The 24995-nt window shown below is 40.6% G+C and overlaps 1 protein-coding gene across 5 annotated transcripts in view; it reads right to left on the reverse strand.

The window, feature by feature from the left end:
• St3gal3 (ST3 beta-galactoside alpha-2,3-sialyltransferase 3) overlaps positions 1-24995 on the reverse strand; it is a 248703-nt gene that overhangs the window by 159325 nt on the left and 64383 nt on the right. For 3 of the 5 annotated variants that reach the window (XM_063236293.1, XM_063236290.1, XM_063236291.1), the window contains exon 3: positions 13116-13163. The exons of the other annotated variants lie outside the window; for them this stretch is intronic. In XM_063236293.1, the coding sequence (XP_063092363.1) occupies positions 13116-13163 (48 nt within the window). The remainder of the gene's footprint in view (positions 1-13115; positions 13164-24995) is intronic. 5 annotated transcript variants of the gene reach the window in all.

The following is a 24995-nucleotide window of genomic DNA, read 5'->3' on the forward strand; positions in this document are numbered from 1 at the left end:
CTGATGCTCAATCCCTAATACCAGAAGGAAAAAGAAAAAGGAAGAAAGGGAAAGAAACTGAGAGAGACAGAGACAGAGAGACAAAGAAGGAAAAAGTTTCTTGAGGGAAGAAATTTAATACTGCTATGCTGGTGATATAACTCAGTGGCAAAGTATTTTCCTAGCATGTACGAGGTACTTGGTTCCATTTCCAGCACAATAAAATAAATGAACAATAACTGCCACTGCTTCTTCAAGAACTGTTTTCTTTTTTCTTTTAAATTGAATGACCATGAAGAATGTGACAATGACAAATATAGTTCAGTGTCACTGCTTATTTTTATGAAAAACACAAGAAGTTCTATCCACTCTTGCTTTTAAATCATCAGTGGAAAACAGAAACTCTTGGCAGTAGAATGCATATAGCTGTAACCTCAAAGACCCCCTGAAAGGGCCCACAGCTCACATGCTGCAAACAGCAATTCTAAAGTTTGAATTTTGGTTCTCATGCCCCATTTCAAAGAAGACATAGTCACTCCACTGCAGGAGGAGAACTGGTCCTCACCATGGTTAGAATAGTATAGCTCTATTCTATACTACAGAATAGAACTATAGCATAGAACACCTGTGATGGTCCTACTTAAGGGGAGGGAATCAATGGCAGGAAAAAGGTCATTTCCTTATGTTGTAGACAAACTGATCTGCAATCAGTCCTCATCTTACGTGATATAAAAGCTTCCCAAATGTGCACTGGCTTGTGGGTTTGGGGTGGTGATGGGCACCTCTGCCTGGGGCTCTACTACAGAAAGGCCTGGCAAGGCAAATGTGATGGAGTGCCCTCTGGTCCTTGAAGCAGTGATACAGAATGCCCACTACCTGGGGACACACAAGCCTGCGGAGCTGCTGGAACAGCAAGTCCTTGTTGCTTCTGGAGCAGCATCACCCAGGAGGCTGCAGATCAGGGATTACTGACCAGATGAGAACTCTCAGTGAGCCAATTCATTATTAGTACAAGAAATTTTAACATTTACGATGATGATGATGATGATGATGATGATGATGATGATGATGATGCATTCTGGGGATAGAACCTAGAACAACATTATAATTTTGAGGATTTCCACGAGTTTGAGGCCAGCCTAGACTACATAGTGAGTTCAAAGGTAGTCAGAACTACATAGCACAACAACACAATAAAACAAAACTATTTAATAGACAGCCACATATCATATAATGACATCAAAGTCAATGACAAACCGTACAAATGATTATGGTCCCATTAGATTTTACACCTAATTACATCATAGCTGTTAACTTGTGTAAGAATACTCTGATTTTTGCTCAACAGCAAAACTGCTTAATGACAGGTTTCTCAGAATTTATCCACTTAATATGACTGTGTTCCTTAATATTTTCTGATTAATTATGCTTATCATAATTCTATGGTATAAGAAATTGTAAATGTTTTCTCCATACCCTACTTGGCTTACCCCATCCACCTTCTGTTGCCGCAGTGTGACATGCAGATGTCACCACTGTCTGCCTATATTTGGACCTGAAAACAGTTGGGAGCACTGTGTTGTGCAGCAAAGCTTGTTCTATGACAGAGATGCATCCCTGAAACCAAGTGCCTCCCTGCAGCCTCACCTTCAGGGTACGGAGTCCCAAAGTAGCATTATGTGCTAACATGCTATTGTTATAAACCTTGACTGAGCTATTTCCTTTTCTTTTTCTAGTAGTATTTGCATTGTTTATTCATGTGTTCTCTTCATTTGAAGAATTACAAAAATTTTTGAAAAGTTGAGATGCCACGAAATGAGTAGAGGTACTCTGGTAATTTTCAACAAGTGGTCCATGATGCAAAGATTTGATAATTTAACATTCTAGGATAAATGATGTTTTAGGACTTCCAGGAAAATGGCAGAGTGGTGAGCAGAGTGGTGAATTCAGCAACACGAGGAAGAGAAGGAGGAGGGAAGTGGACACAAGAAGGATCTGAACTGAGATTTGAAGTTCATGGAGAGACATAATTCAGGAATTCAGCAAAAATAAGAAAACCCTGCCAGCCAGGAAGAAGCAGCAAGGAAGCTGTGCAACCCCCCACCTCCCCCACCTGTAAGCAACTGGACATAACATAGGCTGAGATGATGATAATTAAAACTAGGGAACCACCTGATATTTGTGTTGTTTGACTGACTGTGCAAACTTGGGACTGGTAGTCTGAGCAACTATTTAAGAGGATAACAATATGCAACATACTAATGATTATGGATTTTCTATTGTCCTATTACTGTTTTGCTTCATTTTACTGTTCTGTTTTATTCCTTTTAAAACAAAAAAGGACATTTTAAGCCATCAACTTCTTTCCACACACATGTCCATATATGAAACAGAAATAACATATTCAAATAAGATTTTGAAGTTTTAAAAAAATATCCCACAGAAACAACTCTTGCAGAAAATCTGGAACATTTTACCAAAAGCTTTAGTTTGTGCTACTGCGATATAATTCTTCCAGTCTCCAGAGAGAAAACATGAAGTACAGTACAACTTAGTTCAGATCTGCAGTTTGATTTAAAGCCTTTTCCATCCTCTGTTCCTACAGTACACCTGCGTGGATACTGTAGCTAACATTATACCAAATGACTAAAGTTTAAGAGACTTTTTTCATTCAACAGAACTAGTGCAAATACCCATCAGCTGTCACAAAATGGATGCTTATTAAGTGACTGCTACTGATTTAATTATGAGTATTTCCTACCAAGACCAATTTGAGGAACATTATCAAGGTGTATTATGGGATAAAAATACATACTTGCTTCTATCAGAAAGTCACAAAGCAGGGCCAGTTTGTGTTGGTGCACACCTGTACTACTAGCACTCTGGGAGGCTGAGACTAAAGGATCACAAGTTCAAGCCTGGCCTGGAAATTCAGCAACTTAGTGGAACCATGTTCATAATGGGGAGAACAGCTGGGGAGGCAGCCCTGGGTTCAGTCCCCCAGTACAAACAAAAGTCACAAAGCTTCATATAACTCACGAAAGCTATGTAGACAGTACAGCCCATTAGGCAAGAAAATTCCACTCACACAAGAGTAACAAATTCTGCTGTCCAATCTTTTTCCCCCCTAGCTACCCAATGCCCTTTTGCCCAATCTTCTTTAATGTGGTGTTTGGCTCCCATCTTTGGGCTGTGAAGAATTCCTGAGTGCAAAAGGCATGCCAATAAGTGGAATGGGGACTTATTCTAACCAAAATAGGTTTCTTATTGCAAAGAAATGACAAAAAAGACACTGTGCAGTCTCCAATAAAAATCATGACTATCTTAAAGATAAGCACTATATGCATAGCTCGGGTAGAGGAGGAAGCTGGCAACAGTCTAAGTGGGTAATCAGACATATGGGTGAAGTGAAAGACCAAGGGAACTATCACTCCCTGAGCATCTACCAAGTATTTACACTGCTCTCAGTACTTTCACCTACACTCTGAACTTAATCCTTATACCCTATGAGGCATATATCATCTTCATTTCCAAGATGAGGCTTACAGAGGTGAAGCAACACATTTGAGATACCCACCTAAGGAGGACCAGCTGGGAGGCTGTTGAGCCAGCCCAGGTCTGAGCCTCAAGCTTCTCTTTTTTCTTTCTTTATGCCACACTGGTTATCAGAGAAAATAAAGCAGACCCTCATCTTAGGAGAGCTGTCACAAAAGCAACTGTGTCTTATTCCTTCCCACCCCTGTCACAGGGGTGATGTTAAAAGACCCAAGTCATGGCACCCGCAAATCATGGGAGTCACCAAGGGCATGGGAGGGAATGGCCAAGGCACAAATGGCTCCCACGTCATCTCAAGTCAGGGAAATAAACCATAAACCAAGACCGATTAATCAAAGACAAACTAAAATAGGAAAAGCAGTTTCATAAAGCAAACACAGAAAACCCCACTGACCTAGACTAAATTAACCGGCCGAGAAAAATAACTTATAAAGTACACAAAGTAAAACCCAATCCCAAGGGTGTGTACCGGTGCAGGGGAGGCAAGAATCCTGGCAAGAAGCCCTGAATACAAGGGAGTCCTTGGTGGCTAAGTCCTTCGCAGCTGGCTGGGCTCGGCTCTAATACAGTGACACTAGGGGCCACAGGAGAGTGGAGACTCCTTGGCCTCAAGTGAGGAAACCACAAGCTATGGAAGAGGTCCAGGGCCTTGCAGCAGAAGAGGTCACTGTATTCACTTTCCCTGTCCTGGGGAAAGGGTGGCTAGAAGGGTGGTAGGGATAGGGAATGAGGTGAATTCAGTCCTCTTCAAGCCCCCAAATGTGTCCTTAGCACTAACATGACCTATGAGGTAGGGCATACCTCATAGGGCAGCTTGAACTGGACATGGTGGCATACGCCTGCAATCCCGGCACTAGGGAGACTGACGAAGGAGATGGCCACAAGTTTAAAGCCAGCCTGGGCTACATAGTGAGCTCAAGGCCAGCTGGAACAATACAGCAAAACCTTGCCTCAAAAACAAACACTATATTGCTTTCATTGTTTCGTTTTGATTGGCTTTATCTTGTTATGTTTTGTTTGATTTTATTATGTCTGATAGTATAGGCAGTTATTTTGAAGATAACAAGAGACATTATGGTAGTCATTATTGATTTCCTTTTATCTTGTTTTGCAGTCCAATATCACATTTATTGTTTTGGTTTGATTGACTCTTCTATTTTATTTCGCTTGGTTTAATTCTTTTCAAAAAAATAAAAAACAACACAATAATAACAACAACGAAAGAGCAGCTGGGTCAACAAATAGGGGAGAAAATGACTCATTTTGCAAGCTATAGTTGAACCCTGATACAGAATATCACCTACTACCTAAGGCATAAATAGTCACTGCTATGGTCTGAACACTGGTGTCCCCCCCCCCATATAGTGGTATAAAGATGTATAGCCATGAGGGGTGAGCATTCATTGCCTGGACTAATTCCCTTATAACACAGGCTTCAAGAAACCTGCCTGTCCTTTCTGCCATCTGAGGACACACATAGATAGTCACCAGACACTGAAGCAGCTGGTACCTTCAAGGCGGACTGTCAAAATGTTGGCAGTAAATTTCTGTGTTTATAAATTGCACAGCCTAGGGTATTTTTGTTATATGGTAAGCTGAATAGATTAAACTGTCATCAAGCAATTATTAAACAAAATAAGACAGATCCCCCCCCCCACTTTGAACAGAGTTGTAATGAAGGATCTCTACACAAACTGGTCCCCAGTTATAAAAAATAACACATGTTCAATATAGAATTCCAAATGCAAAAAATAAAATTATGAAAAAGAAATAAGAACCATTTGAAATTTCCATTACAAACATTTTGGAAACTGTTTTCCCTAAAATCTCTTTCCATAAAAATGTGAGTGTAGATATGGAATTTTACTTATATGTAGTCTCAGTGTACATACGGTCTATTCTGGTTTCACTGACTCCACAATATTCTGAACTTCTATGTCAGTAAAAATAAAAACTAAACTGTCATTTTTAATGATCACAGTATTCCACTGCATGGCTATGCCATTACTTATTCATCCTTAAGTATTCATTAAGTAATGGACATTACTGCTCTTAATGTTCTACTGTTCATTCACCAAATATTTTCTAAGCACCTACTATGTGCCAGGAATTGTTCTATCAAAACAGACAAGGCTCTTGGCTAAATGAAGCCTACATTCTACTGGGAGGAGACTGACAGAAAACATGCAAGTACAAAAGCAGATGGTTTGACAGGATGAGTGCTAAGGACAAATGAACACATTCCTTTTAGAGAAGACTGGGTGTTGGGAGAAAGACTGTTCTAGACAAAGTGGTCTGGGAAGGCTTCCTGTGCAGTGACAATGGAATTAGGCCTGAAGACAGCTGTGCAGAGGATGAGGCAGAATAATCTAGGTTAGAGCACAGCCAGTACAAAGGCCCGTAAACAGGGACCAGGCATCTTCTAGGAGCAGCAGGGATGCCACTATAGCTTGAGGGCAGCGAGGAGAAATAAACTAAAGGGAAATCACGGAAATAAGGAGTCAGTAAATAGAGTCTCATAGAGTTTAGACTTTAATGTGTTCTTTGAGACCACCGGAGTGTTCAGTGGTAACAAGTCAGAGTCTGAATTGTTTCTAGTTGTCTGAGCATTCTGTATTCTAGTATTCTGGCACAATGAGAATGGCCTTCTGGGAGGAAACAAATGAGCACAGAAAGCCCAGTAACATCTTTTCTAGACCAGGGCAGAGAAGACGGTACCTTGGGCAGATAGAAAGAAAGGGCACGAAAAGGACAGAAGAAAGAAAACTGGAAAGTAGTAAAGAAAGAGGAACAGTTTAAGACATCGCTGGGTCTGTGGCTTGAAGAGTATGGCTAGAAGGGAAGGAACCAGTTTCCAAACAGATCGCATAGATGGATTTATACATACCTATTTTGGATTTGGGGAGCTACCATAAATTGCGTTTTACTGTTTCCCAATGATTTGTTACCAATATATAAAACCACAGTTAACTTTGTGTTTTGACCTTGTATCTTGTCATCTTGTTAAGTTCAGTTTTTAATTTTAGGAGTTTGGTTTTTTTCTGTGGATTTCCCCAGGAAATGTTAGCAATCACAATCATCTATGAGGAGGGTTGGTTTAATTTCGTCTTTACACCCTGTCTGCATCTTATTGTTTTCTCTTGCTTTATGTACCTTCTGAGACTTCCAGGAGTAGATCTTGATGTTAGGTGGAAAGCAGTCCATCAGGTTATGATGTCTGCTGAGGGTTCTTTGTAGATTCCCTATATTGGGTGGAACAATTCGTTTCTGAGTTTGCAGAGACTCTTTAATGATAAATAGATACTGAATTTTCTCAAATACTTTCATCATCAACTGACATGATCATGTAGTTTTTTTTCCTGTCTTTAGACCTTTAATAAGGCAGATTACATTGATGATTTTTGAATGTTGAACTAACCTTTCATTTCCAAGCTAAACCATATTTGGCCACTTAGTTTGGCAAATTTTAGCCATTTTTTATTTAAATATTTCTTCTGGACTACATTCTTCCTTTTTTTTCTCGAACTCCAATAAATAAATAGTAAACTTTTTAGGGTTGCTTCACAAATCTCTGAGGCTCTATATCTCCTAAAATCTTTCTATGTTCAGACTGGATTGTTTCTATTAATTTGTTTTGAAGTTGTGTTAGCATCCCTTTACTGGGACCAAATATCTGAAATAACTTAAAGGAGGAGAGGTTTCTTATGGCTCACAGTTTAGAGGTTTCAGTTCCTGGTTAACTGGCTCCATGACTTTTTTTTTTTTTTTTTGGTCTTTTTGAGACAGGGTCTCTATGCAGTTCAGGCTGGCCTTGAACTCACTTTGTAGCCCAGGCTGGTCTCGAACTCGCAATGATCCTCATGCCTCAGCCTGCCGAGTGCTGGGATTACAGGCGTGAGCCACCACGCCCGGCGGGCTCCATGACTTTTAAACCTCTTACAAGGTAGAAATATCATGGTGGAAGGGTATAGTGGAAGAAAACTGTTCACGCACAGCATCCAGGAAGGAAAGCAACAGAAGCTGAGACAGAGAAAGAAAAGCAGAAGGGAAGGGAGAGGGGGAGAGGAGAGTAAGAGAAGGTGGGAAGGAGAGGGAGACAGAGGCTGGGGCGAGATACAGTCCCCAGGGGGCATGACCCACACCCTTCACCCTGATCCTACCTCCTAAGTTTCCACCTGCTGCCAATAATGCCATCAAGTTATGAATCTGTCACCGGCTTAATCCACTGGTGAGATGAGATCCCTCAGGATTGAATTTCTTCTTAAGAAAGCCCATGAGCAAGTACACAAGCCTTTAGCACATGGCCTTCAAGAAATATTTAGATCCAAACTATGACGCTAGTATACTAACTCATCTGTCGTATCTTCTGATATTTGCTACATTTTAAAAGTTCAGTATTTTTTTAATTGGCTAATTGATTTTTGCTAAGATTTTCTTCCCATTAATCTCAACAGTATTTGCCTTTATTTGGGGGAGTACTTTTATAATAGTTAAAGTCTCTGTCAAATTATTCCAACATCTGCATCATCTCAGTACTGGCATGTGTTGGTTGTCTTTTTCTCATTGAAGTAGATTGTGTTGGTTCATAAGATGATTAACTTTGGCTCATATCCTAGACATTTTGAATATCACATTATGAAACTCTAGGTCTTGGTTAAATCCAGTATAGAATGTTATTTTTTGTTTCAGCAGACAATTGAGTAGGGTGGGTTCAGGCAGCAAGTTCTAACCAGCCCTCTGCAGGCTTGGTTTCAATGTCAGCTTCACTTTCAAAGCCTATTCAAATGTATCCTCTATGTGCGCCACCAAGTGTCCAGTCTGGGACCTGGACAGTGGTTAATTCCTTAGTCCAGTTCTGAAAGTCTGTTTCCCTAAGTGTTCCTCCCTCTTTTTATCTAACCTGTGCTTTCTGGTTCCTGGGACCTCCCTTTCTTGGTCTTCTGGATAGAAAGTTGGGGCTTTAGTTACCACATTCTACCATGAACTTTCTGTACTGTACCCAAATCTGAGGCCCAGTAACAAAAAGGCAGAAGGGAAAAAGGTAACCAAAATGGCACCTACCGTCTGAGGACTACAGGTTCCCTCATCAGAGGCAAAGGCTCTCCCTTCCCCTTCAGCTTTAGGTGCCAAAGTCCTACTACTGCCAGGTCACTACCACTATCACTATTATGGGACCCTTTCAGGGCAGGGGCCACACAGAACAGACAAAGGGGAGAAACAGCCCATGGGGACTTCCTACATGGGTCTGAGCCTTAGGAGCCCTAACTAGAGATCTTTTCCTGGAACTTTCTGTCCGTGCCACCATGTTCCTTATTGGGTTTAGCAATGGCTGAGAGTTCACAACATGGGACAAAGGAGGAAAAGTGGGAAATACACCACTAGTGTAAGAACACATAGAATTCTGGTGTTCTTCCCAGTTTATCTCTTACTATTTAAGTTTTAGAGACCTCAAAGCTACAAAGTCCATCTTGTCCTGGTCTTTACTTGCATTCAGTGAAATTCTCCCAATTTTAATCAACCATACTAACAGAAACAAAAATAGAGATTTACTCAAATTATCTTACTAAACCAGATGGTAGTACACCCCTGTAATTCCAGCACTTGGGAGGCTGAGGCAGGAGGATTACAGCGAGTTCAAGACCAGCCTGAACTACATAATGAGATCCTGTCTAAAATAAATAAATCTTACTAAAATTCTAAAATGTTTTGACAATATGGTATGCCCAATGCTAAGCAAATTCTCTTCAATTAAGAGTAAAGAGCCGGGGATTTAGCTTAGCGGCATAATCACCTGCCTGGCAAGCGTGAGGTTTTAAGTTCAATCTCTGGCACAAAAAAAAAGAGTAAGGAGTGAAGGAGTGAAGGAGTGCCAGGTACGGTAGCACACACCTGTAATTCCAGCACTTCAGTGGACTGAGGCTGAAGGATCACAAATTGAAGCCCAACTTGTATAACTTAGCAAGACCCTACCTCAGGGGCTGCAGATACAGCTCAACAGCACAGCACCTGCCTCACAAGTGTAAGGTCCTGAGTTCAATTTCTGATACCAAAAAACAAAAAAAAAAAAGAAAAGAAAAGACTTGTCTCAAAATTTTAAAAAGGAGGGTAGGAGGCCAAGGATGTATTTCAGTGGGAAGGGCCCCCGTACTAAGAAAACAAAAACAAAAACTAGTAAAGTTGCCCATCTCTTCCCCACTATCTTTTAAAACTGAGGTAAAGTGTGAGATAGAAAAACTACTGGCAAATATTTCATAAGAATATGAATAAGGCAGGATTAGATATGCAATCCAGGAGTTCCACTCAGGAAAACAGAATGGTAATTTAAAGTTACTTTGATCAGTTTGACTCTATTCTCCAATAAGAGAAAATTAAGTCAAAAAATATCTTGAGTCCTCATTCTTTGCCAACTTTCTTTGGGAACCATGTATAGGCCTGGGAACCATATTCCATGGTCCACAATAATTTGCACAATAAGCCTAAGGTCTTTTTTATATCTCCATGAGGGATAGAAGCTGAGGACCAAAATCCCCTTGAAAACTAATAAGAACAGAGAAAGTAAGATCCGCTTGAATAAGAATACGAACCCTGGAGCCACAGGGCCTTAATTCGTACGCTGCCTCTGCCACTTGCTTGCTGCTTGACATTGGATAAATTATTTCAGTATGTCAGTTTCCCTAGCTGAAAAAATGGAGATAATAATAGTGTCTGTTCAAAGCGCTACTGTGAAACTTAAGTGAGTTCATACATATAAAAGTGGCTAGAACTCAGGTATATGATAAATGTTTCATAGCCATCTTCCTCTTTATTTATTTTTTTTTTTTGTCTTTTTCCTTTTTTATTGGTACCAGGGATTGAACTCATGACTGCCTGCTTGCAAGGCAGGTGCTTATGCCACTGAGCTAAATCCCCAGCCCCCGGTCTTCCTCTTTTTCCAGGCAAACCCAACCTACAGTGCTACTTTCTGACCCTTTTAGTGCCTATAAACAGCTTATCTCACACCTAGCAATTCAAGTCACACCTTCTGCATAAAAAATATGAATCATTACAAATATATACAAAAGCACATAAAAACATAAATGTATAGTGTAACAAGTAACTGTGAAAGGGGACCCTCTCAAGCCCCACTCAGGTCACTAGAGAGAACACACCAACTCTAGAAGATCTCATGGGCCCATCCCTTACCATATTCCTTTGTGCAGTATCTCTGTTGTTTTAACACTGAATTGTATATCTAAACAAACAGTTTAATTTCATTTATTTTTGAACTTCATTTCCACAGAAAAACTGTATGTATTCTGTCTGAGTGCTTTTACCCAAAAAGGTATTTAAGATTAATCTATGTTGTGGCATCTAAGTATAGTTTATTCATTTTTACTGACCAAAAGGAATATATCAGTTTGCATATTTATATTCCCTTTACTGTTGTTAGGTAGGTGAGCTGTTCATGGTTTTGCACAATTATAAAGAATGCGGTTATAAACATTCTTATACATGTACTTTGCACAAATATTCTGGTAGGGAAGACACCTGGAGGACAAACTGCCAGATCACAGGGTATGCTCCAAAGTGGCTGCACCAGAGGAGATTGAGAGTCGCCACTATACCATATGCTCACAAATTCTGGAACTATCAAGCTTTTCAAGATAGGCTCTTTTGTAGATGTGTAGTACCTGTCCCTGTAACTCTGAGTTGCATTTCCCTGAGTGTTAATGCAACCAAATACCTTTTCATAGGCTTATTGGCAATGAGGATTTCCTCTTTGGTGAAATGTCTATTTTGCTTGCTGGGCTGTTTCTTTTTCCTATTGATTTTTGCAGTTCTTTATTCTAGAAACAAACTCTCTGCATTGCCTTTTTACTCTCTTAACAGAGTCTGGATTCATAGAAGTCCTTAATTTTAATGTCATAAAATTGACCAATCTTTCCCATAGTGAATATATATAACTTTGGGATTTGTTTGCTTGTTTGTTTTGAGACAGGGTCACACTATGTATTGCAAGCTGGCTTTGAACTCACTTATGTAGCCAGGTTGACCTCAAACTCATGGTGATCCTCTTGCCTCAGCCTCCCAAGTGCTGAGATTATAGTGTGTTACCACACCCAGTTTGGCTTACTTAAGAACTGTCCCTATCTAAGATTAGCCCTATCATGAAGTGATGTGTGCTTCCATATTTTGGTGGGGTTACCTCAAGATAGCAAGATGATCAGGGGTCAGAGTGGCTCTCAAGCTGCATGGAGATGGATGTCTTGAATGGGTTACTTCACATCACTGAACTGTATGTACCAAAATGTATCAAAATGTATCAAAATGAAAGATATCAAAGCTTGTATCAAAATGTAATCAAAATATCAAAGATATCAAAGCTCTGAATTATGAGGGACAACTGAGAGGTACATAAAGTTCCCAGCACATTGCTCATAGTCTCTGAACATCTTTCTTTTTTGTCTAGTCTACTACAACTACCTGAACTTCATGAGCATCCATCTATCACATTCAAAGAGATTGCAAAAGAGATGAACTGTTTCCATAGGCAAGCAGTCTCCCTTGTTTTCACAGGTAGCACACTATCATCTTCATCTCAAAACACAGGACTAACATACAGCAAGGCCAAATTGTTTAGGGGCTACTGTAAGGACAGCAAGCTAAGGAATTAAAGCAGCACCCCTTCCTGTTCACTGCTAGCAAGCACAAAGGCATGTGGCAGAGGGACTGCTTGGATCCAGGACAGCCTAGCTCTCCTGGCCTGGGTGAATCTGAGCCAAAGGGCAGTGTGCTATTTTGTGTGTCCTGCACTGTAAAGACAAGGAAGGAGGGAGTTGTTGCCTAGGTGATCCTGCAGGAATGCACCATCAGCAGTGATACTTCTCTCCTAGAGGACACTGGTATCTGAGCATGTGGGATGTACATGTAAACACAAAGAAGAGGGTATGTCCTTAGGAAATGGGGGTGCCTTCACAACCTGGCACTCTGCAGGAGGGCTCTGATGGAGAGCTGTGGTCTCTCAATGGCCTCTGTCCCATTCTCACAGACAGAACATAAGCACAGAAAATGGTATCCTTTCCTATGAGCCTGGACCATTCTCCAAGAGGAAGGCACAATTTCTGTGCTTCTTCTGCACGCACCTTTTTGTTTTTTTAAATAGGAAATTAACACTAGTCAATATATTGCACACTGTTATTTTCAAAGTAATTCTTCAGATCACAAGATTTAGGCATGAAAAAATGACCAATCAAACAATGAAAGCACAAATTGTTCTTTTTGAAGAACTAACAAATTAGTCATCTATAATACTAATATATATACTGAGTATATATATACTGAATATATCTATCTATCTATATATGTATGTATGTATCTATACACACACACTCATCACACACTTTTAACACAATTAGAAAAGTACCCCAGATGATGTGTCTCTCTTCTATTCCCTCTACTATAAGTCCAAAAAGGGGTTCATAAGACTCTTCCACAATTCTGACATCATCCATCGCCCTCCTCCAATACCCCCTTGCAGGCCCCAGTACAATTATGGTCAGTATTGACAGCTGAAAAGATGACAGAGGGGGAAGAATTGGTACCTGAGCCTAGTGTTTGTCCAGCGGAGTCAAAGGAAAGAACCACTGAATCTGCAACACAAGAGGACAAGTTCATTTCTCCCTCCTTATAGTAACATATCAAGCTCCACACCCTGCCCAGGGGAGAATCAGCCAAGATGGAGCTTAGTGCAGATATCTCCATAGATCCATGCCACCCATTCACAGGACCATGCCCACCCATCCACTGGGCCAGAAGGCCCTGCCGTGCCTGGCTCCCCCTAACCCGTGCCAATGAAAAGAATGTTTCAAGTCAGGGACAGCCCCCAAATTCTTCAGAGGCATACTGCAAGATTGGGGTATAAATTTACTTCTTTTTCCCACTTCAACAAAAAAATACAATTAAAACAAAGCAAAATAAAACTTCCCTCCTGCGTCTGGTAAAAGGCACTAACATTTCCCCTTTCATGCCTGCCTTTCTTCTACTAATATACTCAAACATTTATTATTGCTTCTTCCAAGAAGACTGAAAATGCCCTATAGAAATGTATGGTATTACTGGAATAAAAAATTTAAAAAGTCAAAGAAAGAAAGTTATCCAGTGGGGGGAAATGTTAGTGCACAAATGCATGCCATGAGAATTTTATAAACAGTGCAGGCAGAATTAAAGAGTATACAAGCTCCTGAGCAGCCAAAGCAAAAAGTAGAAAATGAGCATTTCAAAGATTCAGTGTCCACATGCATTCATTCTTGCTTTCATTCAAACATTCAGGAAGTATAATCAGGCATCTACTATGTGAAAGATACTATGTGTTTGAGATACAACAGCGAACAAAAATCACGGTCTCTACCCTCATAGATGTCTCTGCCATCAGTCTAGGAGAGAAAAGTTACACAGAAAAAATTAACTGACTAGAAACTGATATACTAGAAAAGAAAAGAGTGCTATGAAAGCTTGTACTGGGAACTGTATTTAGTATAGAAGCAGAGTACATAGACAGGGAAGCTTCCCTGAAGAAGCTGACATTTGGGCTCACATAAGTGAGGGTCAAACCAACAAGGCTAAAACAAGTATTCTAGACCGAAAGGCCACCTGCAGAGAACTGAAGCAAGTGGAAATCTGGTACTCCAGAGCCACTCAAAGTTCAATAAAAGCAGTATAAAAGCATATACTACACAGCCATCAAGAGAACTTTCTTTCTTAATAAAAGGGATGCTGTACAATGTTCAAGTTGGTATCTTCTTACATGTCTTGAATAGTTGTGAATGTTTTATGGCTGTGACTGTTTTTTATAAGGTGACTCAATCCAAAATGATAAAATAAACCCAAAGTACAGTGCATTAACTGTAATTATAAGTGGCACCAGATATGGCCCAAGATAACTCAAAAGGGATCAGATTCAAAAGGCTCACTCTACAAAGCAGTGCCAACTGGATGTATGTAAGATCCAAGTTTATAGCCATATCTCACCTGAGCATTATCTTCCATATTTCAAGGTGTAAGTCATTTTCTCTCAATACACATAGAAATTCAACACAATAGTTATAACTAAATAACATCTGTTCCTATTAAAAGACTATAAACTCCATAAGAGCAGATACCATATCTGCTTCATTCACTGCTATGTTACCAGCGTAACACTTGACAATAATTATTTAATGAATTGTAATGCCTAAAAAAATAAATGGGCCACATATCCTTCAGGTAATCTTTCATAAATACGTTTTCTCACAACCCTGAGTTTACTGAGCAGTCAGTTGTAGCGAACTAGTGCATGCCGATTCTGATAAGGATCTAAAGACAGATGTTTTATACAGTCAGTTAAGGACACATCTGTGTGCTCTGAAATCTACCAAGAAAAAGGTAAGGATGTTACCTTTCTACAAAAAGGAAGAAGCACAATTAGGATGGCTGGCTGAACACACAGTTGACTATCCTATCTCATACAAGCAATATCTAATTGATAAGTTCTACTCTTTTCATTATTTTTTAATCTGTCCTCTCAATGGAAAAGTCTTCCTCTCCTCTGTAAACAGCTTTACTCAGCTATAATTTGCATATCTCAGAATTCACTCAGTTTAAGTTTACAATTCACTATTTAGAAAATTTCCTATTTCTATCACCCTCAAAAGATCTTCCATACCTAGTCACAGTCAGTCTGGCTGCCACCTCCAGTCACAGGCCATTACTACTTACTTCCTACCTATCAATTTGTTTCTCTGGACAGCTACCTGTCCTTTTTTGCTGGGACTACTTGGACAGCCCCTAGCCACAACTCCTGCCTCAGACTTGACCTATTTCTTTCCACACTTTGGATTTCTCCAAAAAGTATAGTGGGCCACTCTTTAGCAAAAGCCCTCCGCAGGTGCTGGGGATGTAGCTCAGGGACGGAATCCCTGCCAAGCATACACGAAGTCCTTGTTTGATCCCTGCATCACAAAACAAACACAAAAAATGAAACAACCAGTAGCTTGTAAATTCAACCTCTGACATGCACATTCTTTACCATTATGTTTACACTTCACGTTTCAGACTTATTAAATGACTTGCATTTTCCCCAAAAGAGACAGCTGCCTTCCTGTCTTTAGGCATTAATATAATGATCTCTCCAGTTTGCATAAAAACTCTCCAACTTTGCCACTGAGACGCAACTCAATTCTTCCCTTTTCTGGATGCCTTCTCTGATCAAAGCTGCTCCCACTCTTCTTCAGGCCATAGGTGCACCTCTGCTAAGTCATTTATTACACTACATTATGACCCTTGCTGGCTGCTCTTTCTCTCTCATTGAGCTGCAAGCTTCCTGAGGACTAGGATTATCTCTTCATCCTGAGGCTTTGGTGTCAAGCTTGGGGACCACAAAGTGGTCAATGTGCTTATCTAAACTAAGAATAAACTAGTAAGTATCCTTGTTTTCTTTCAAAGCTGATGTTATTTGAGGGACATTTCACAAGTGAGGGGAAATCTATCCTGGGGATCGGCTCTTGGCTCTGGTCAATCCTGAGGCTGAACTGTCCTTGTTCTATGAAGCTACACGGATTCAAGCTGGACCACATCCTGAGAAGATAAAAATGTACACACAGAGTAGTGCCACAGGACAAATAGAAAAGTCCCAGGTGAGGGGTCACATTCACCTGGAGGAAGTGGGAACAGATGTCCAAAGAACTGACTTGCCAAAAGAACATCAATAAAAAAGTATCTCAAATTTGTATTGCAGCTGGTAAAAATTATTCCAACTGTAATTTACCTTCTTACCTCACAAGCAGTTCTGATTTAATCTTTTTTAATCTCTTCAACCTAAATGTAAAGAAGGAATAAATAAATGTGAAAGTCTAATATTACCTAACACTAAAAAAGGCTAAATGTTAACAATGGTTGATTCTGGATTGCAGAATTATAGGTAATGTCTATTTTATGTAATTTTACAAAATTTTTGAGTAAAAGTGTATTATTTTTCATGAGGGAAAAAATAGTTAAAAGTCAGGTATGGTGCTACACAGCTTGTAGTTCCAGCTACTCAGAGGGCTGAGGCAGGAGGGGGAAAAAATGAAAGTTAAAAAAGAACTTTCTAATGCAGATCTAGGATTTTAGCGTCTCACACACTCTGCAGTGATGCGAAAGGATGGAAGGTTCTTGCTCGCCTTCATTAAGCCTTCGTTAATCACTGTAAGTGCAGAGACTGTTCAGCTTTTCTCGTTACTGAGATCGTCTTTATGCTTCATACTAACTGTATCAATCCTTCAACAAACTGGGCTTTCCCACTTCTTCTTTCTTCCTTCCCAGAAATATTATCATGTGCCAGGCTAAGCCAGGTACACAAATATGTAGCTCAAAAAGAGCTTTCCAACAATCTTGCTTTCCAACCAAGGAAGACAGACAAGTTAGAGGCACTTAAGGTACAGTGAGATAAGGGTGTTCAGGAGGCAATAATAGCCCAATGCTTCTAAAAGCATGGATCTTTAATAAGACAATGTAACTTCTAGAGGAAGTTAGTGAGATAATGTTTCATAGAGCTGAGATGAAATTTTGTTCTGAGCATTAAAGGCATGGACTTCGGAAATCGTTTGGCTGTTCATTATTTGGGCTTATTCTAAAAGACTTAAGATTATTTTAGTCATAAACCATACTGACAGCTAGGGAAAACTTAGTGTTGAACAGGTTGAGAAGTTTGCTTTGCAAGATACAGTGTAAGAATATGCAAACTTTTCCCTTTCCACCTAACAAGTAAGTAATTTTTACTTCAAGCATCCCAGGCTCCAGCTGTTCTGGCTCCTAAGCCAGAGGCAGCCATGTGGTGTGTTGCACAAGTGACCAAACAGAATCCCAGACCAAGTATGACAGAACCTTGCCATACATGACTATTCAATGAGGAAGTCTAGAATTTACTGGAGTCTTTTATTATGATCAGATGTTTCCTGTGTCTGGTTTCTGAGGCAGAAAACAAGGAGTAAAAAGAATGGGGCTCAGTCTTCTTAGCCATTGCAGAAGTTTTCAAAGCACCAAATGTGCAGTGATCAAGTTACATTTTGCGGTACTTCCTCTCATAGTATACACTTTACATATATCTTTTGCTGTCTACCATCTGTAAGCCCCAGAAATGCAAGAAGGAATTTTAAAAAGTATGTTGCAAGCTAACAGGTAAAGTAAAAATACATATGAAGTGAACATATTCTTAGGATACATAAGGAGCGAAAAATTAGGGAGATTTCATTGTTCATTAATGTAACACATTTATTGAGCAATTACTGTACATCATACTTCAGGGTACAATGGTTAAGAATAAGAAAGATCCACTGGACAGCCGTGGACAGCAACTGCTTATTCACATACTGCTCATCCACCTAGAGGCAGACTGGCTCTATCATTAAGAGATGTGGACTGGGAAGTACAGAGCGTTGGGAGTTGGCAGAGACACAGCAGACAAGAGTAGAGACAGGGCTGTGAATCAAGCTAGTGATAGAGCATCAGAGGAAAGAGCACAAGACACTTAAAGAGCTGCCTTAGACTTACAGTGCTCTCGCGGTTCCTGTCTCTATGGCAACCAGCCATAACTTGGACCATTTTTCTACAAGGCCTTGTGGTGCATCTCTTCCTCAGTTCCCATGAGGCCTAGCCTAGAATTGCTCTTTTCCTTATTAATGCTACCTTGGTGGTTTCTAGGTTCTAAGTAGGCTTACTTCTCTCCCACACCTCATATCTTAATATCCTAGAACCTGATGATTGGGTCTAACATTTCCCCCTCACCAGTCACAATTCACCCACTGGGTCTGAATCTCAGAAGAGGACTACTTGAACCATGAGCCTAAGCTGTGTTCTCCATTGGTTTGTTAACAGAACTTTAATGGCCATGTAGCTTATTTATTTATTTATTTATTTTTGGTAGTTTCCTCATTGGTTAGCTGCTATAGGAATCTAGTTATAGTCTCTTTAATTTCTTCTCTGAATCACAAACTCAAAGAAAACAAAACTTGAGTAAATGAGATTCTCAAAGAGAAGAAAAAAGTATGAAGTTAAAAAATACAAATATCCATTAATTTAGAGGAATGGGAGAATATGAAAGAGACAGGAGTAGCCAGAGGAGTGAGAACTGATGACAAGCAGGTGGTATCCAAATACGACAGAGGTGGAAGAGCTGATGGCTGAAAAGACAGGAGGGAGAACATGTGCAATTTTAATGGAACTAATTATTTCTCTCCAATGATTTGGTTGCAAGGACTCAGTAAGTAGAGGCTGCTGAAGTTGTAGATTTGTTCCATGAAGTTTCTCCTTATATTTAGCCTATTAATTTAACTTACCAGACTTAATAATGGAGTTCTTACTAAGCTCAAGTGACTAAATGAAAAGATTAGATCAGACATAGTCTTGGACATCAGAATGCATTCACTATCACTATGGTCCCCACCACAGAGAGACAAGTAATGGTATTACAAGCCTTAAGAGTTGCAGTAAGAGCTCAGATACAGTGAAAGAAACTGGAAGACGCAGAGGGGATAATATCTGAGCTGGCACGAGGCGACCTTACAGGCCAGGCTACCTTGGCAGGGTTCGAACAGGTACAGAAAGTCACTGATGGGCTGGGGATTTAGCTCAGTGGCGTAAGTGCCTGCCTGGCAAGAACAAGGTCATGAGTTCAACCCCCAGTACCGCAAAAAAAAAAAGAAAAGAAAAGAAAGGCACTGATGCATGCAAAGTAAGAGGTGTGAGGTTTCAGGAAGGTAAAATCAAACATAATTAATATCACAGGGTTTCTTTCAGGAGTAGAAATGATGTGACTAAAAGTGAACCAGTCAGATGACACATCAAAGACTATTTTTAAAAAGTGAGTCACTATGAAATTGAGGAAAAAACTGCTATGTCATACCAGGAAACAAAAGGCACTTGGCTGAAGATCAGGGCGAGATACTCCTGGGGCATCAGCATGCAAAGGAAGACAGAAAAAATCCGGGAGGAGCTAGCACTCATTGAGCTGCTGCCCTCCAGAAGGCAGGGAGCGGGCATCATTTACATACCGTGTGTGTGGAAAGGAAGCAGACAGAGTAAGGCCAGATCTAAGCACTGTGCTGAAACAGGGGTGAGGTGTGGAACTTCTGGGCAATGGAAAGTTTGGGCCAGCTGCCCTGGGAAGAGGAGGGAAGCTCATGAAAGAAAGATAAAAGCCAACACCATGAGATCACTGTGAGAAATCCTTGCACTGGGTCTCAAATGGAAGACAGCCCAAAAGTATGATCCCAGAAGCAGATAGGCAGATTCAGCCTAGGTAAGGGGTATTTTGGGGACAAGGATTGAAGGAGCTGAAGCTATTATTCAAAGACCCAGTCTGGGTGCTGAGGGATGGAAAGATGCAAAGATCACTGAGGGAACAGAGAGGGAGAAAAGCCATCAACCTGAAAGCAGTGGAGGACAGGATTTTGCTGGTGGCTAACAGCAACGACATAAGCTTTGAGTCAGGCCATCACAGTGCTAATCTTTGTGCTGCTGTTTTTACAACAATGTCACTTTGGGCCTTTATTTCCTCATTTGCAGAAACAATAATCCAAGTCCAAAATCTCCTCTCAAATCCTAAAGCTCTACAGTTAGTATTAGAGTTTGAAAATGTTCACCCTTAAAAAAACAAAGCAATAAACCATATTACTTAACACACTGCCCCCATGATGGGCGTTCGGGTGGCATCCTGTAATTAAACATTCATAGTTGTTCCGTGAAATAAAATCTTTCACTATAAATGAACTCATACCATTTTAGAACAGATTTTGTAGCCAAATGAACTTCAACACCAACTTTTTTTAAGGTTTGTTTAGACAGCTTCTCAATATGCACTTCAGGTTGACCTTGAAGTCACTTTGTAACCCAGGATGGCCTTAAACTCGCAGCAATATACTGCCTTAGCCTCCCAAGTACTGGGATTATTTACCACCAGTCTTATGGGGGAAAAAACTTTTTAAAATGTTTTAGAGTTCATGTTTACAATGACAGTGGATTTTGAAAATAACCCAATTCTGAAGGTTAAGGATTAAATGATTCTGTTCACATAAAGAGTAAGACCTGGTATAGAACAGGACCTTGATACGCACTGCTATTAATGCTTTCCATCACCTTCGACATTATCATCACTGGTGGTGGAATGGCTGAAGTGAAAGGCAGGTGCTGAGTAGGGAGAGTGAAAGAAGAAAGATACAAGGTAAAACTAAAGTAGGAAAATGGACCAGGTATGGCCTTTTTGGGGGGGTCTTTTTGAGAGAGGGTCTCACTATGTAGTTCAAGGATGGCCTTAAGCTCACTTTGTAGCCCAGGCTGGTCTCGAACTCACAACAATCCTCCTGCCCCAGCCTCCTGAGTGCTAAGATTACACATACGCACCATCACAACTGGCCCAGGTGTGATTTTGAGTAACATGTTAGAAGTTATTTCATCAGATAGCAGAACAGAGGAAAGAGAACGGTACTATGGATTTTTCAGAAAGTTAATGATATCAATAAACTCCTGTTTCAGGAAAACCACTCCGGAGGCAGAGTGACAAGACTGAACATACACAGAGAAAGACATGTTAGGAGAGCTTCCTGCTCTATACATGAGAGACAACAAGGAGCTAGCATGAGACTGGGGAATGGGATGGAAAAAAAGGAATGAAAGGCCAGAGGGAGGATCTGGAACTGATAGGAAATAGGGTGGCAAGCACTAAGAGAAAATGGCATCAGTGTTCTTCAGAGGATCTCCCACTTCCGGGCAGATGGCAGGGTAGTAAGCAGCAGAGAAGATGGTGTCTGACAGACACCATCTAGATGTGGGAATACACCATCATGAGGAAGACAAGAAGGAAGGAAGTGGGTCCCTAGGACTCAGGAAGGGTCTGAAGTCTGAATCAAAGCCCACAGAGACAGGAAAGAAAAACTTCAACAAGGAAGAAGGCGGTATCTGATAGCACCTTTGCCTGGAGCCGGACTCCCTGTGGAGGGGAGCTGCTGGAACCTGGGGACCTGTGGTCGCGGTGACAGTGGTGGCCGGTGACCCCAGAGGCCTCTGTGGAGACTCAGCAGTGGAGGGCAGCGGCGGGCCTGGAGGACTGTGCCGGCTGGCGGTGAGTGCAGAGGACTCGGTCCTCCTGCCGCAGAGGCTGACTGGCCGGCAGCCACTTGGGAGTCAGGCAGGATAACCCGGAACCAGAGCTGCTGCCGGCTTCCTCAGCAGCTCCTAGCTGGGCGCAGACCCCTGGAAACGGCTAGGACTGCAGGGAGCCCAGACTCTCTCGGACAGGCCTGCTAAGGTTGTCTTCTAATCAGTCCCAAAGCAACTCCTGGCTTGTGGGGATACAGTGGCACGATTCGGGAAGCTGTCTCCACGGGCTACTAGTGAAGCCAGAGATAATCCTGGAAGCAGACCTTTTGTTTGGTTTTGTTTCTTTCTTTCTTTTTTTTTGGTACCTGGGATCAAACTCACGACTGCATGCTTGTAAGGCAGGCACTTTTGCCGCTGAGCTAAATCCACAGCCCCTATTTGTTTCTTTTATTCAGTTTGTTTTTTAATTTCTCTTTCTCTTTTATTGTTTTCCTTTTTTTTCCAGTGTGAAAGTGGTTCCTAACCTCCTTGTGGGTCTGGTTTTGTTCTGTTCCACCTTTTATCTCTTCCAATTCTCTTTTCCTTCAGTCTTCTGCATCAGTTTCCCCAAGTTGATAGGATCCATCTTTGTCCTCCAACCTACTTGTAATTGTAATCTCTTTCTTGTTTCCCGCTTTGTTTTCTCCTTAATCCATTTTGAATCTTAAGCCTTGAGGACAGAATTTACATTTTACAGATATACAATGTATATAATTGTTTTGCATTTTGTTATATGATCAAAAGTTCAGTCCATATAGTTAAAAAGTTGCAAATCAGGGGTTGGCCCAGTTTATTGTTTTATAGGATGTGTTTGATGCTATTGGTACCACTACAGCCAAAACTGACATAACTGTTCTAAACAGCTGTTTAACTGTTCTAAACCCTGATAATCTATGACTCAGATTGACTAAGGGCCACAGAGAATACTGTGGCACAGTGCCAAAGAACCAGGGACTGGGCCAGGCAAGCAATAGCTGCTCATCTTCAGCAAACTGAGGAGGTCAGATCTTCCAATAGACTCAGAGCTCAAAAACCACCTACACCTGAAAGATACCTCAGAGAAGTGATCATCTCCTGGGTGTCCTAAATACCACCAATAAAGCAACCCACCACAGGCAACCAACAAGTATCACTCTAACAATTAAACTAAAGAAGAAAAGAAATGAGAAGACACTTAAACAAGACACAACCTCAGACATCCAGTTCACCAAAGGCAAACCCCAAGGGGCAATCAGGTGGGAAAAATCTAAAAGCCCTCCAGCAGGTCTCTGAAGTGGTAACAACAAAGCAATTGAATGAGGCTCTGGAAAAAATGAAATCAGAAATAATCTGTCAGATAACTACAGAGATTATCAAAATTCACACCATGCTTCGTGATGTTAAAGCAGATACAGACAAAAAAATAGACAAGCTTAAGCAAATTATGGAAGCACAACATAGGTAACAAATGGAATCCATAAAATAGATTCAAGCAGATACCCAGGAGAATGAAAACTCCACTGAAAGTATTCAAAGCAGATCAGGCCAGTGTGACAACAGGATCTCAGAAACTCTAAAGAGGCTTGCAGTTAGTGATCAAGAAAAGAAAGAGTTTTCAAAAATAGCAAGGGGAAAAAAAAAATAGCAAGAGACCATGAGAAATCTATCCAACAGCTGCTTGATGAGACAAAAAAAAGAATAACTTACAATTAATCGAAGTCAATGAACAAGTAAAAGATACCACAAATGACATTTAAAAACATGTTCACAGGTATCATGACAGAAGACTTTTCTGATAGAGAAAAAGAATTTGACATGCAAATAAGTGAGGCATACAGAACTCCACTTAGCAATAATCCAAAAAAAATCTACATCTAGGCATATCACAGGCAACAGTCCAGTAATTCAACACAAGAATACAATCTTAAAACGTATTAGGGAAAACAAAAAAATTACCTGTAAAGGAAAGCCCATTAGAATCACACCTGACATGTCAGCACAAACTCTCAAGTCAAGAAGAGCTTGGTGCCAGGTGTGGTGGCTCATGCCTGTAATCCCAGCACTCGGGAGGCTGAGGCAGGAGGATCGTTGTGAGTTCGAGACCAGCCTGGGCTACAAAGTGAGCTCAAGGCCAGCCTGAACTGCATAGCGAGACCTCGTCTCAAAAAGACAAAAAAAACAGAGCTTGAAGTGAAGTATTCCAAGTTCTAAAGGAAAACAACTTTCAATCCAGATCGATGTACCCTGCAAAACTTACTTTCAAAATTAAGAAACAAGTAAGATACTTCCATGACAAAGAACATCTGAGGAAATTTATGACCACCAAACCAGGACATTCTAGAAAGAGATAATAAGGACTACAGCTCCATGACCCCAACAGAAGGAATCCACCGTGGAAGGCAAACAACTAGACGGAAGGATAAAAAAGGGGGCAGGATAGCCAACAACAGGAAAATAATGTGGTAAGAACAAGTCAATACATTTCAGTTATAACCATCAATATTAACGGTCTCAATTCACCAGTCAAAAGACACAGACTGGCAGAATGGATCTATTTTGCTTAAAAACTCTTTTAAAAATGTAATAACATTTTAAATAAGGTCACTCTAAAGCAAACTGTGGGCTGATCTGGCACAGAAACCATAATTTGCTGACCCTGATTTACACGTGTAGTTTACACGTGTATCTTTTCTTTTTCCTCAACCCCCAAAAATGATAGAAAAGATTGTGAACTGTACAGCAGCAGCATACAGGGTCAAAGAGAACAGGAGAGGAGACACCAGAATGTAGGAAGCTTGGAAGGTAAGAAAGAAGCAAGTAGAACTCAGTAAAGCCAAAAAAGCTGAACCCCATACTGTACTTCAGTAGAAAAAGTGAGCTGTAATGCGTAGCACACCATGAGATTCCCTTCCAAAATCTCACCTACCACTGGAAATAGGAGCGCAAATGAGAGTGAAAGCACTTCTTAAATATGACCCGCTACTAACCACAATCTCAAGGCATTAGTGAAAACTATGTCATATGAAGACAGGAAACCAAAGTAAGCAAAAAATTAATACGATCTGGAACAACACAAAATACATAGGAAAACAAAAACTTTAAAGATGTTTAAATCATTAGCAAGAAAACATTTACTCCTAAAACAGGTAGAAAAAAGTAAAGAGGTACATTCAGTGAACAAGAACAATAGAAGTTCTTAAAAATACAATAATTAACTGATTGTGTGCATTTGAGAAAGAAACACCCAACTAGATTGGATCAGTGTAGTTCTGAGTGTTGCTACAGGGATTTACTGAAGACAGAAGACTTGCTCTAGGTTGGATTTTCCCTTGAATGGTATAAAAGGAGAACAAAGA

Source organism: Cavia porcellus, unplaced genomic scaffold (assembly GCF_034190915.1).
Source record: "Cavia porcellus strain 051 isolate PalLab524CR breed Dunkin Hartley unplaced genomic scaffold, mCavPor4.1 scaffold_25, whole genome shotgun sequence".
Taxonomy (NCBI): Eukaryota; Metazoa; Chordata; class Mammalia; order Rodentia; family Caviidae; genus Cavia; species Cavia porcellus.